Source organism: Mus pahari, chromosome 3 (genome assembly GCF_900095145.1).
Source record: "Mus pahari chromosome 3, PAHARI_EIJ_v1.1, whole genome shotgun sequence".
Lineage (NCBI taxonomy): Eukaryota > Metazoa > Chordata > Mammalia > Rodentia > Muridae > Mus > Mus pahari.
In genome coordinates this window covers 139,490,239-139,505,269 of record NC_034592.1, presented here as the reverse complement: position 1 = coordinate 139,505,269, position 15,031 = coordinate 139,490,239, and the positions used below count along the sequence as shown (strand labels likewise).

At 41.8% G+C, this 15,031-nt stretch overlaps 1 protein-coding gene across 2 annotated transcripts in view; it reads left to right on the top strand.

The window, feature by feature from the left end:
* Positions 1–15,031, top strand: part of Samhd1 (SAM and HD domain containing deoxynucleoside triphosphate triphosphohydrolase 1) — a 37,071-nt gene that overhangs the window by 11,127 nt on the left and 10,913 nt on the right. For both annotated transcript variants that reach the window (XM_021193534.2, XM_021193535.2), the window contains exons 4-11: positions 1,177–1,337; positions 2,675–2,790; positions 4,315–4,385; positions 8,992–9,147; positions 11,024–11,124; positions 12,411–12,552; positions 13,789–13,880; positions 14,777–14,892. In XM_021193534.2, the coding sequence (XP_021049193.1) occupies positions 1,177–1,337; positions 2,675–2,790; positions 4,315–4,385; positions 8,992–9,147; positions 11,024–11,124; positions 12,411–12,552; positions 13,789–13,880; positions 14,777–14,892 (955 nt within the window). The remainder of the gene's footprint in view (positions 1–1,176; positions 1,338–2,674; positions 2,791–4,314; positions 4,386–8,991; positions 9,148–11,023; positions 11,125–12,410; positions 12,553–13,788; positions 13,881–14,776; positions 14,893–15,031) is intronic.

The following is a 15,031-nucleotide window of genomic DNA, read 5'->3' as shown; positions in this document are numbered from 1 at the left end:
TGCCTCTGCCTCTGCCTCTGCCTCTGCCTCTGCCTCTGCCTCTGCCTCTGCCTCTGCCTCTGCCTCTGCCTCTGCCTCTGCCTCTGCCTCTGCCTCCCAAGTGCTGGGATTAAAAGCATACACCACCACTGCCTGGCTAGGATCTCAATTTTTTAAAAATTTTAGCTGTTAATGAAATAAAGCCATTAAAATGATTATTATATAAGAGTATAAAGTGTTCACTGTTTATTGTGATCTTAAAAGGAGACTGTATGTATTACAATATTAACCATTAAAGGTAGTTTTATTGTTTCTGTGTTTGTTGATGGAGGGGCATGGATGTGCTGGAGTGGGCGTGTGGAGGTCAGAGTGCAGCTCCATGCAGCTGGTTTTCTCTCTGTGTCCTGGGATCTGACCGCGGCTATGCTTTCCCAGTGATGTCTTCTGTCTGCCGACCTAGCTCAAGAGATAGCTTTTGCTGAGCTCATTTTAAAAAAGTAGCTTAAATTTATTTTGCTTTTAATGGATTTAGGATGATATAAACCTGAGAAATTGACAGTAAAGGTGTTTCAGGCTTAAATGGATTAAAAGTAGGTTATCTAATTTCTTTGACAATCTTTAGTAATAAAATATGTTCTCACCTGTGGTGGTTAGGTAGACCTTGCATTGGGAGAAGTACGTTTGCTTGTGATTGAATATCTAGAGATCACTGAACTTGACTAATAATAACTTGTAAAAAAGGATATCCAGAGAACTTAATTTTGATATTCTCAGTTTATTCTCTTTCTAAGGACTTTGATACCATTCCCTGAGTGTTATTAATGGTGATGAACTTGGTATGGTTTATAATAATCTTCAAATGACTTTACGGAGGATGAAAAACATTACTACTCTCCAAGCATATATGTTGTACAAACATAGGCAAACATAGGTGTATCAACTTTTTTTAATTTTTAAATTTAATTAACTTTCATTAATATAATTAAGTTACTAAAGTGATTATCATATAAAAATACAAAACATTGACTGTTCATTTTGATATAAAAAGGAAACTATGTATTACAATGCTAACTGTTAAAGGTAGTTTCTAAAATTGTATTTACTATTTCTGTGTATGTGTGATGGAGAAACATGCGTGTGCCAGTGTGAGCATACAGAGGAGGGCAGAGGAAGAACTTTTTAAACTTACTTTTCCAGGTATTTAATGATCCCATTCATGGCCACATTGAGTTCCACCCTCTCCTTATCCGAATCATTGACACACCTCAGTTCCAGCGACTTCGATACATCAAGCAGCTGGGGGGCGGCTACTATGTTTTCCCTGGAGCATCCCACAATCGGTTTGAACACAGTCTCGGGTAAGGGGGAAGGGCAACTCACACAGTCTCAGGTAAGGGGGAAGGGCAGCTCATTTAATCTCTTAGCGAGTACTTTTTCAAGTGCTCATTGTGATGTCTTCATTGTATTGATGGGAAAATCAAGACTTTGGATTCCCATTGACCATATTTTGTTTATTTTATGTGTGTGTGTGCTTTTAAACTACCTCATATCCTTCCAAAAACCTGATATCTGGTAATACAGTCAGTTGGATTAAATAGAGCTGGCTGCTGGTATGACTGAGTGTTAAGTTTCATTAGTTTTCCTTTAGTCCCTATATAGTCATTTCATTTCTTTAGGGACAGGGAATCCCAGTGGGGCTTAGGCTGACCTCAAACTCAGTGTCTAATCTCCTGAGAACCAAGATTCTGAACACCATGCCTGGCTCCTTTTTATTGTATAGAGTCACCTTTCTAAACAAAGTAATTATGTCAGGAAATTCAGAGAAATGCTCATAAGCTCCGAGAGGGTCGTCTCTGCTGGTGTGCAATGAAGCTGAGGCTTTGGTCTGATTTTCCGTTATGTGTGTAAGGCTGGGAGAAGTGGGAGAGAATAACTGAGAGTTCAGTATTTGGGTTTTTAAAAGATTTATTTATTTTATGTATATGAATACACTGTATACCAGAAGAAGGCATCCGATCCTATTACAGATGGTTGTGAGCCACCATGTGGTTGCTGGGAACTGAACCTCTAGAAGAGCAATCAGTGCTCTTAACCACTGAGCCATCTCTTTACCCCACTATTTGATTTTTTTATGTACTTTGTAGTTTTCATTTGTTATTTAGGCTTTTCCTTTTCTTTCTTTCTTTTGTTCAGGGTTTCATTAAATAACCTAGGCTGGCCTCAAACTCCTAATACTTCTGCCTTAGCCTCACAGATGCACAGATTGCAAGTGTGTGCCACTCTGTCCAGGTGCAGTAGTCAAGATGCATGTACCTGTACTCAAGTTATAAGCAATATTTATTGAACACTCTAGAACCTTCCAAGGCACAAAGCTGAGTTACAGCAAAGGAAAGAATGTACTTTTTTTTAGGAATTCCTTTCTGGGAGAAGTGCGTGAAAGTGCATTTAACATTTTTTATGCCATTTGTTTATCTTGTTTTTGTGTGCTTTGCTGGATTAGACCCAGTCTTGCACATCTTAGTCAGGCCTTCCACAGGACCACGCCCTCAGCCCCATCCCCCCCCCCCAGCTAAGCCCTCGTCTTCAGTCTGTGTTGGAACATCAAAGAGACACTTCTCAGAAATCAAAGTTTAAGTTCCAAAGGTATCTTTCATCTTTCAAACCTCAGTGTGACTTTTGGTCGTCTTCTCCGCAGAGTGGGGTACCTAGCAGGCTGCCTGGTGCGAGCACTTGCTGAAAAACAGCCAGAGCTGCAGATCAGTGAGCGAGATATGCTCTGTGTTCAGATTGCGGGGCTCTGCCACGACCTAGGTAAGATCACAGAGCCAGCCAGCCAGTGTCTCATGTACGATCCCACTGTCTCTCATCTCGGCATTCAAAACTCAAGTCTAGCCAAAGGAAGCGAAGTCTTTTTCATTTTTCTTTTCTTTCTTTTTTCCCCCCTTTGGTTTTTTTTTGAGACAGGGTTTCTTCATGTAACCCTGCCTGTCCTGGAATTTACTTTGTAGACAAGGCTGGCCTCAAACTCAGAGATCTGCCTGCCTCTCCCTCTAGGACTAAAGTTGTGTGTCACCACCACATGGCAGTTTTTTTGTTTTTTGTTTTTTTCGGTTTTTCGAGGCAGGGTTTCTCTGTGTAGCCCCGGCTGTCCTGGAACTCACTCTGTAGACCAGGCTGGCCTCGAACTCAGAAATCCACCTGCCTCTGCCTCCCAAGTGCTGGGATTAAAGGCGTGTGCCACCATGCCCAGCTACATGGCAATATTTTAATTTTTTTATGAATCACAGTACTTCTAATATTGATGAGGACAAAACATTGCTATGACTCGTGAATTTTCTGTATTAAGCATCTTTACCATGTCACACGAAAGGCATTATTCATTTATTTATCATTTATTAATTAATTTATGAGATAGCGTTCTTACTCTGTAACCCAAGCTGGTCTAGAACTCATTATATAGCCCAGGCTAGCCTCCAACATTTGACAGTCCTCCTGCTTCCGCCTCCTGCGTGCTGAGATGGCAAGCGTGAGCCAGTGCTGGGCTTGAATGGCCTTGTGCCCTGAGTTTCTCTTATTCTGTCTTTAGGATAATGGGATGTGACTTTCCTTTTAGCCTCGCATTGACTAAAGTGGCTTTTCCTTGAGTTCCTTTATTAAGTCCACTCCTTCTCACTATTAGCACAGGTTTAAAAAATGTTCTTCCCCGACTCACAGGAGGTCGTAGGTCAATTAAACCCAGGTAGAAGAATTTCATCTTAAGAAAGAAAAAGATGACTGCCTGAGCTGTTTAGTGACAGGAGAGTGTGTGTGCCTGTGCTTCCATGGACAGAGCCTGAAGGAGCAGAGTGTAGAGCACTGTCTTTCTGTCAGCCCCGAGCGTCCAGGAGCCTCGGTGGCCCTTCTTAGAAGATGCTTGGCTCTTGTATGGTTTTTGGTTTTGGCAATCAGACTCAAATGTAGGACCTGTATGTACTAGGTATTGGCTCTCCCACTGAGCTGCAACCCCAGCCCAAAATAAATAAACCTTGATTATTTTACGAAAAACTCTTTAGCATTCCTTGTCATTAATACAAAAGTGGACACCAATCTAAGCAATGTTAACTTTCCAATATGGCCTTGCCTCTTAGTCTGTTGTTTTGGAAAATTGAAAGGGCAGATTTTCCTGTTTTTTGTTTTATTATTATTATTATTATTATTATTATTATTATTATTATTAATTTAAACATTTTTAACAGTAGCTGTTGATATTCAAAGTAAACAAAAATTTTTTTAACTATTCAGTTTTTACCAATTTATAAATAAGTTTTTTTATTTGAAGGCTGCTTTTGTTTTTAGGTCATGGGCCATTTTCTCATATGTTTGATGGAAGATTTATCCCACTTGCTCGCCCAGACAAAAAGTGGAGGGTATGTATTGATGTGTTGTAAAGTCCATAGAAAGAAATAGAATTTTATCTGGTTATTCAGCTAAATCTGTTTCTCTCTGAGTGTTCTAGCATCCTTCCCTGGGACAGCATTCAGGGCGCTCACGTGTCTGTTTCAGCCCTCTCAGTAGCCTGTGGAGAAAGATCCTTATCTTCTGTTCAGAGCCCTCAGAAGCATAGAGATGTGCCTGACTTCACAGGGTCATGGAGTGGTGGGCCAGCCCTAGAGAGCCAGCTCCTCTGGTGCAGTGTCCGCTCTACTCTGTCAGATTACTGTAGAGTTTGTTCTCTTTTAAAGATTTATTTATCCCTTCATTCATTTATTATGTACACAATATTCTGCCTGCAGAACCAGAACTCTTAGGCATCAGATCTCATTTTAGATCATTATGAGCCACCATGTGGCTGCTGGGAATCGAACTCAGGACCTCTAGAGGAATAGACACTACTCTTAAACTCTGAGCCATCTCTGCAACCCCTAGGGTTTGTTTTTAAAGCCCAGCTTCAGTCTTCATTTTGGTATAGCTGTGAACTTAAGTCTCATCGGTTTTAGCAACTGAGCGTTTGGGTTTTTTTGTTTGTTTGTTTGTTTGTTTGTTTTTTTGAGACAGGGTTTCTCTGTATAGCCCTGGCTGAGCATTTGTTTTTAATACAGGTACAGGGTTTTCCTATACAGTTGAGAATGACTTTGACCTCTGTTCTGCCTCAGCCTCCCCAGTGCTGAGAGTATGGTACACTTCACTTCAAGCTTTAAGTGAACCCTTTATAATTACACGTTGACTGGTGATGAACCTGTACATTTTGAAGCAGTTTTTAAGAAATGAGATTGGCTTCCCAGTTGCTACTACACTTGGTATGGAAAAGCGCAGGCACATAAGCCGAAAGCTCCTTACATGGCAAGCCCTTCGTTCTCCGTCATCCATTTTTTTATTTTTATTTATTTATTTTTTTAGGTATAATTTACATTCAATAAATTTTCAATTATATGTTATGTTGTTTTTATTCTGGGACAAGGTCTCACGGTGGAGACCAAGCTGGCCTTGAAACTGTTGCCTGCTTCTGTTTCTCTAGAGCTAGGATTAAAGCCGTGTGCTATCTGTCACTCCTGGCTGAAACTGTACAGAGCTGACCTGAGTTTGGCAAGTGTGCATAGTGTGCAAGTGGGGATGTGGACCATTTTCATCGTTTGGAAAGTTCCCTTGTGGCTGGCTTGTTTTCTGTGATGCTGGAGATCAGACCCACAGCAGTGCACACACAAGTCTGTCTCCTCTTAGACTTGGTATCTTGGTTTCCCTTGTATCGTCTAATCTGTTGCAAATATGAGTTCCTGCTGTTTGCACTTTGTGTGTGGAGGGAGGGGCACTTCCTCTAATGTTTAACCATTTAAAAAGTTGATTAGTGGGCTAAGAGCGAAGGTTAGTGGGCGATCCCTTGCCAACCATTGACTCTTTAGGTTTGATCCCCGACACAGTACAGTCACAAGTGAATGCTCTTTCGTGTCGTATAATGATTTTAAGATTCCTGCACGTTGATGGCTTCTTACTGCTAAAATTGTACCCTAATATATGAGCCACAGTTTGTTCTTGCTTCTTTGGATGAACTTCACGTTGTTTTGGATTTGGGCTACTACATCTCAGGTTGCTGTGCGCAATGCTGAGTAACAGTTCTGTGGAAATATGTTCTCCTGTCTCTTAACGGAATGCCTGAGAGAAGTACTGAGTCATATGCCAGATGTTCGTTTAACTGGGTTTTCCAGTGTGCTCTATTTTACCCAATCACAAGCAGTGTGTGAAAATCCCAGATGCGAGTCCACGACCTCACCCTGTGTGACTAGATAGCTCTCGGCCCGTCTCCTCCTACTTCTACTCCCTTTTAACATCTGCTTGCTTTTGGCCAATGTACAGTACAGTTAGGGAGTTAGTTGTCCCGAGTTTATAATTTCTTTCTCCAGCAGGATTGATCTAATAGGATCTAGGAGCTACTCTGCCATTATTTTTTTTTAATAACTATAGTATAGCATTTAACCATTCACATATTTTTTTAAGATTTATTTATTTATTATTATATATGTAAATACACTGTAGCTGTCTTCAGACACTCCAGAAAAGGGCGCCAGATCTTGTTATGGATGGTTGTGACTCTGCCATTATTGTATGTGTGCCATGTGTGTTTATTTGTCTCTCTGTGTGTGTGCTGTGTGTGTGTGTGTGTGTGTGTGTGTGTGTGTGTGTGTGCCTTATGTGTGTGCACTAGGGGTCAAATACATAAGTTTTACACATGATAGGTAAGTGCTGTACAATTAAGCTATATCTCCAGCCTTTAAAAAATATATTTAAGGGCTGGAGAGATGGCTCAGGGGTTAAGAGCACTGACTACTCTTCTGAAGGTCATGAGTTCAAATCCCAGCAACCACATGGTTGCTCACAACCACCCGTAATGAGATCTGATGCCCTCTTCTGGTGTGTCTGAAGACAGCAACAGTGTGTACTTAGAAAAAAATAATAAAATAAATCTTAAAATATATATATATATATATATATATATATATATATATATATATATAAAACTTTTTCATTTCATACTTTACCTCATGTGGAATTAATTCTATATAAATAGTACAAATACAATCTTCGCTTTATAAGGATACTTCTGTTTTATCTTTTAACTGTCTTATCTGCAGTTTTGTGAGTCGTGCATGTCATGCTCTCTACCACTGAGTCATAGTCCCAGCTTAATAAGGATAATAGTTTTGAATAGTAGTTAATCCTTTTCTCATAGATCTAAATTATCAACACTTTCAAACTTCCCATATATAATTGAGTGGGACAGCCCGCGGCCACACTCGAACCGGTTTCGTCCTGGAGGGCGGACTGGGGCTGAAATGAGAAAAGACTGATAGAAGGAACGAGGCTAGGACAACATTCTGATCAAAACCCCAAGGTTTAATGAGAAACTCAGTTTTTATAGTGTGGGAAAAACCCCTGCCCCCAGCCCCAGTCTTTGAGAGCACAGGTGAGAGTCTGTAGGCGGGCCCAAAGGATGTTGTCTTCTCAGCAGGTGGTGGAGACGCTTTGAAGGACAGCGACCAGTGTGTACAGTAGAGCAGGCTTAGCAGATCTGAAGATTACCACCTCAGGAGGTTTTTAGTATCTGGAGAGAGCTGGGAGGCACCAACATATGATGAATCTTCCTAGATTCTGTTTCACACTTTTTAAGAAAATTATTTCCCAGATCTGATTTCACAGGAATTTTTAAATTACATATTTTTATTTTGTATATGTGTTGCCTGTGTGCATCACTTGCGTGTGTGGTACAGAGGTGAGAAGAAGCCATTGGATCCCATGGATGGTATGAGTCACCAGGCTGGTGCTGGAACCCAAACCCAGGTCCTCGGCTTGGACAGCAGGTTTTCTTAACCTCTGAGCTGCTTCTCCAACCCCATGTCTAACGCTTCCCTGATTATTATTGGATAGTAGGATTTTGTACTTCCAACAGTGATTGTGTGCCTGAATTCACACAGTGTGATCCAGCATTCTCCAGTAATTACTCCAGAGACCACAAGGAGACAATTGCAAGGCCAGGCCAGGCTGTGTAGTGAGTTTAGGTCAACGTGGGTCATGTAATGAGACCTTTACTCAAAACAGACAACAGATCATCAAGATGACATATGTTAATATCTGCTAATTATGAACAGATATCTGTTCACAGGTGAGCCGATTCAAAATAGTTACAGGATCATTTCAGGTTTGTTTTCATTTTGAGTCAGTTTTGGTAAAATGTGCAATAGGGCGGATGTCTCTGGGGTCATTTGATCTTTGCAGTGTCTGTGATGAGTGAGCAGAGACGGGAGCAAGGAGGTGAGCAAGGAGGTGACAGATCTGAGAATTCAGTTCAGATCTTGACATCAGAGCTGGTCTTTTTGAGTTACTAGCGGAGCAGTATCCTCGTAAGCCACAAGGTGGAAACAGTAACAAACAGCTGATCACTTCAAATGTTCTTCTGTTGATGGAAAAAAAAAAACCCTAAATTTTAGAATGATAGTCATTCTACCAATGTGATCTGGTTATAATATCCTTGGTAATGTAAATTATTTTCTAAAGTGTTATTCATTGCATTTCTGGAATAGTAAGCTGGTGTATAAAGGCTTGTAGACTAAGGGAAGAGGGTCAGTAAGACAGTCTGTGAGAGTGCTTCAGTGAGATTTCTCCCGTTGCACATTTTAAAAACTAATAAAAGTTGTTGGTGACTGGGTGTGATGGGAACCCCTTTAGTTCCAGCACTCAGAAGGCAGAGACAGGTGGATCTCTGTGAGTTCAAGGTCAGCCTGGTCTACATAGCAAGTTCCTGGCCAACCAGAGCTACATAGTGAGACTTTGTCTCAAAAAAATAGCCAACCAAATGAAAATGTTTTGTAGACAAATAAAATATTGACTAATTTAAAAGCTGTAACAATGTTTTTGGAAACTCGATAGTTAACATTTAGTAGGACTTCACCTGAGAATTAACCTAGAATCCAGAACAATCTGTTTGATTAGAGCCCCCAATGGTTGAGAACCTGTAATAAGCCGTATTCTATTGACTTTCCCCAGCACGAACAGGGCTCGATTGAGATGTTTGAGCATCTGGTTAATTCTAATGAACTCAAACTTGTCATGAAAAACTACGGTCTCGTCCCTGAAGAAGACATTACCTTTATCAAGGAACAAATTATGGGACCACCTATAACACCAGTCAAAGATTCTTTGGTAAGTTTTTATTCGTGTTGATTAGAGCCAGCTGGTACTTTCTATCTGACCTGGTCTGGATTCTTTCAGAGCTATACATTTAGCTCTTGTAAGAGTGCTAAGTGTCGAGATGTAAGTTACGTGCATTTGCCTTCTTATATAAACGAGTGATGTATTTTTCCCAATCTTGAGTTCCTTAGACATTATTTCCCCTAAACCATAGTTAGTGTACTTGGGATGCAGAGGCAAGAAGATCAAAACGTGAATGTATACACCTTGGGCCGGAGAGATGGCTCGGTAGTGAGAGGGCTCGCTATGCAAGCATGAGAGTTCAGATCTCTCACACCCATGTCACAAGCCACTCTTGGTAACAGACACCTTTAGTTCCACCACTCAAGGGGCAGAGACCAACCTGGTCTACATAAACAGTTCCAGGACAGCCAGCCCTTCATAGGGGGAACCCTGTCTCAAGTAAACAAAATAACACAACAACAACATTTAAAAAGAAAAAAGCATGGCTAGACACAGGCTTGTAAACCCAGCACTGTGAGAGGCAGAAGACACTCAATTGACCTCTGGTACATCTTGTATGTGTGTGTGCACACACACAAACACACACGAGCTAGATTGAGGAACAATTATCTCATTTCTAAAACAAAAATTTAGCTTAAAAAGCTCTGAGTGTCTTGTCTTTAGAGTAGCTGTGCAGCTGTTTTAAAACCCTGTATAGCCGGGCTGGTGGCGCACGCCTTTAATCCCAGCACTTGGGAGGCAGAGGCAGGCAGATTTCTGAGTTCGAGGCCAGCCTGGTCTACAGAGTGAGTTCCAGGACAGCCAGGGCTAAACAGAGAAACCCTGTCTCGAAAAACCAAAAAAAAAAAAAAAACAAACCCTGTATAACCCAGCTGGCGCATGGCTGTTGCAGTCTGTCCCAAGAGGAGGAAGAGGAGGGAGAGAGGTGAAGGTAAGGGGCTTCCTCACCTGTAAAATGAATTCAAGGTGAGACTGGCTTACAAAAGAAAAAAAGGGGTGAGGGGAGCTGGGTGTGGAGACAAGTGGATCTCTGAGTTCAGGGCCAGCCTGATCTATAGAGTGAGCTCCAGGACAGCCTGGGCTACAAAGTAAAAGCAACAGCGAAATCAGGGAGGAAGGAACTAAGAGAAATATGTTAGTACATACATACATTACATACAATATACACATATATTACATACATGTATAAGTACATACATGTGTACACACAGAGAGGGATTGTTTTTGGTTTTCCCCTGGGGGAGGGCAGGAGAGGAATCTTGCTCCTATAGCCTCTGCTGACTTTGAAGTCATAATCCTGCCTCGGTCTTCTCAGTGCTGAGGTTACAGATAGTCGCCACACGTATATATTCGTCAAATTTTTAAGTTACGTTTTTACTTATCTGTGTGTGTGGGGGGTGTGCTGCATGTGGAAGTCATAGGACAGTTTGCTGGAGTCTGTTTTAAAATCTCCTTCCACCATGTGGGTCCTGGAGCTAGAACTCAGGTAGTCAGGTTGGGAGCAAAAGCCCTTACTTGCTAAGCCATCCCACCAATCCTTTATAGACTTGGTATTTATTCATTTATTTTCACGGTGCCTGCCATTCAGGTCCAGGCCTTCGCTGATGCCTGCCTCTGCCTTGAAGCTACATCCCTGGCTGAAAGGCTCGGTGGTCATAGCATAGCATAGCCCAGCCCTGCCCGGCCCCTTGCAGCGCAGCACATACTTCAATGTTTCTTCTCCTTCTACTTCCTTAGAAGTGAGAAGAAAGAAAGATTATCATCTTCTAACTCAGGTGTTTCATTTATAATTTGCAGATTGATACAGTTGCTTATAAATAGATCTGTCTACCTAAATCCTCCATGAGATTCTCTTGTTTTCCAGTGGCCATATAAAGGACGCCCTGCCAAGAAGAGCTTCCTTTATGAGATAGTGGCTAACAAGAGGAATGGTATCGACGTAGACAAATGGGATTATTTTGCCAGGTACGCACTGAACATTCCAAGAACCAGCGCTAAGAATCTCTGTATAAATGTAGCAGTAGGGCCTACCCCGCCTACTGGGCTCTGCAGTCCTGGCATGGACTGACACTGACTTCATGGGCACCATGGGAGGCAAACTGCCTTCCCTTCAGCCTGAGGACGCTGGGCTCCTTCCAGCCTTCTAGGTGTCGGGTTAGCTCCCAAGCTGGGTTCAAGGTAGAAGACTGTCTCATTTTGAACTGGGAAAAATCCCCTTTTTCTGTCTTTCTTCTTCATGATCAAGACTGTTCTTAAACTTACGGAAGGATTTTAGTAATAAGTGAGAACAAATGAAGACCTTCCAGGCGCTCATGCCTCACGTTGCTATGAACGCCAATACATGATCAATCTTTTGTTTGTTTGTTGATGTCTCAATATATGGCTTAGCTGGCCTTGAACTCACTACATAGACCAGGTTGTCCTTAGACTCAAAAAATCCACCTGCCTCTGCCTCCCAAGTGCTGCATAAAGGCATGCACCACCACACTCTGGCTCACATGGCTAGTCTTGTTGTTTGTTTGTTTATTCTGCACTTACAATTTTATTATGGTTTTGAGACAAGGTCTCACTCTGCAGACCAGTGATCTGCCTGTCTTCCTTACCTGAGAGATCTTCATTATCTTAAAGCAAACATCAGTCTATATAGCGAGCATCTCATTGCAAAACCTATCTGTGTGGCTCTGCGAATAAAGTGTCCGTTAAACCTGAAAGCACTCTGCAGTTGTTTGAAGGTTTTGTTGTTGTTGTTGTTGTTGTTTGAGACAAGGTTTCACTTTGTAGTCTTTGCTGTCTGGATCTTGCTGTGTAAATCAGACCAGTCTCAAACTCAGATATCTTCCTGCCTTTGCCTCCGGAGTGATGGGGTTAAAGGTATGTTCCATCATTCCTGACTAAGGTATGATTTAATATATGGTCAGGATTTAAGATTCTCTAGCTGTTTTATATCTGCCTTGTTGCTATTAGTTTACAGTTCATAATCCAGCATCCACACTGTCCCTGGTGACGACTCTCCACACACTGTCACTGGTGACGACTCCCCAGTCTTTTATTCTCTAGCCACTCCCCTCATGTTCTTCCAGGAAATTTCCCCACTGACTCGCCTGGCTCAGTTACAACTCCTGCGTCCTTCAGTATATCCTTCAGGCCCTGACCAGCCTTCTGCAAGCTGGTAAATCCAAAGCCTGTAGTGTTCATATTTAAGGCAGCTTCCTCATTGAAATGTTTCCTATCTCTGCTTTGGAACTTTCTAGAGACTGTCACCATCTTGGAATCCAAAATAATTTTGATTACAAGCGCTTCATTAAGTTTGCCCGTATCTGTGAAGTGGAATACAAGGACGAGAAGGATAAGACCTATACCCGTAAGGTGAAGCACATTTGTACGAGAGAAAAGGTAAGAGCGCCGTCCCCAGAAAATAAGAATGCAGTTCTCCATCTGGGACGTGGAGATGATCATCCAGCCATCTGGAAAAATCCAGAAGCCATCTTTCTTTTCTTTCATTTCCTTCCTCCTTGTACTTTTCTGTTTCTTGTGAATGACCATTTAGATCATGTGCATATGTGTGGTGTGTGTGTGTGTGATTGCTCTGCATTCCTGCGTGAGTGAGTGCATGTGTGGCTGCACTCCTGCAGCGCTCTCTGCCTTACCCCTTTCGTCCAGGCCTCTCCCTACCCCTCGAGTGTTTTTCCTAGTCATCTTCTGTTTCTGTCTCCCTCATCACTGGGGCTGCAGAGCCGCAGCTTCTTACACAGATGCTGGGATCCAAACCCAGGTCCTGATGGTTGTACAGCAAGGACTCTTAACTAGTGACATCTCTCTAGCTAGCCCCACATACTCTTTAAAACAACAAGAAAAGACGTATTATCATTTGTAATTATGTGTATGTGTGTCTGCATGCCCGTGTATGAACATGAGTGCAGGTTCCTCCAGGGGCCTGGAGAAGGCGTCACATGCCCTGGAGCTGGAGTTACAGGCAGCTTTACTCACCTAACATGGAAGAGTACCACGGATTCTAACTGCTAAGCCATCTCTGTAGCTCTTCATACCTCTTAATGCTTAGCATCTTAAGTGTCATAACACTTTTTTCCTCTATTATTTTTCTTGTTTTTTTGTTTTTGTTTTTTTTTTTAAGCTCTGTCATTTTTTAAATGTATTGATGTATGTGAATATACTGTTACTGTCTTCAGACACACCAGAAGAGGGCATCAGATGACTCAGAGGTTAAGAGCACTGACTGCTCTTCCAGAGGTCTTGTGTTCAATTCCCAACAACCACATGGTGCCTTACAACCATCTGTAATGGGATCTGATGCCCTCTTCTGGTGTGTCTGAAGAGAGCTACAGTGTACTTAGATATAATAAATATATATATATATATATATATATATATATATATATATATATATACATATAAAAGAAGTGGTATGGAATGATGCTATAGGAAAGTCTTTCTGTTTGCTGGCCCTTTTTAAATCTCTGTCATTTTAAAAATTTATTTATGTATGTGCCTTCAGCACTCAGGAGGCAGAGGCAGGTAGATGTCTGTGAGTTCTAGGATGTCTGTGAGATCCTCTCCCAAACAAAGGTAGACACAGTCTGACCCCGCAATCTCATTTCTGTTTCCTTACAGGAGGCTGGAAATCTGTATGACATGTTCCACACACGCAACTGCTTACACCGAAGAGCTTATCAACACAAAATTGGCAACCTCATCGACATAATGTACGGATGTCAGTGGTACTTCACTATGAAAGTTTACATGGTGCTTTGCCACATTAGTATCCCCAATGCAAGCTGTGTTATAGATAAAGGTTTACTTAAAAGATGCCTAGCATAAGCCAGGCATGGTATTGCACACCTTTGGTCCCAGCATCTGGAGGCAGAGGTAGGCAGATATGTGTGCGTTCAAGGCCAGCCTGGTCTATAAAGTGAGTTCTAGGATAGACAGGGCTATGTAGAAAGACCCTGTCCAAAAAAGGGGGAAAAGACATGTAAAGATGAATGTGGTAGCACTGGTCTGTGATGCCAGCACTTGAGAGAGAGAAAGAGAGAGAGAGAGAGAGAGAGAGAGAGAGAGAGAGAGAGAGAGAGAGAGAGAGCGAGCTTAAGGTCATTTCAGGTATGTAGCAACTTTAAAGCTAGTCTGGGACCTTGTCTCTAGAGGAGAAAAGAGCTTAAGTAATTTTGTTTTCAGTTCAGAGTCAGAGAGAGCCTTTGGTTCAAGGTTTAATACACTTCTTCGGAACTTGTTTAAAGGAAAATCATGTTATCCCTGCACCTATAAAATTGAGGCTGAGTATACTTATTATTAGAAAAACCAAATAAGATAAAGGCCTCTAAAACTCTGCTGTCGTGCCTGGAACACAGTAGGTGTGCAAGTCAAGGCCTCTAAAGCTCTGCTGTCCTGCCTGGAACACAGTAGGTGTGCAAGTCAAGGCCTCTAAAGCTCTGTTGGCCTGCCTGGAGCACAGTAGGCATGTAACTCACGGTCATACACAGTAGTCTTCAAACATCAACCGTACCTTATATGTTTTTCTTAAACTAGAAGGAGCTTTTTGTGCAAAATACAAAGCAAATCTTCAAAATTTTCCTTCTGTGTTTTTACAAAATGATCTCAGGATTACAGATGCTTTCCTCAAAGCAGACCCCTACGTGGAGATTACAGGGACTGCCGGGAAGAAGTTCCATATTTCCACAGCCATTGATGACATGGAAGCCTTCACTAAGTTGACGGGTAAGCACTCAAGACACGTGTGGTCTGTGTTAGCTATGATGCTTGCTGCCCTTGGGCGGAGAGAAGATACTAGGGAGGAAATACATATACATATATATGTGAAATTACAAAACAGCAATTCTTTTTTTTTTTTTTTTTT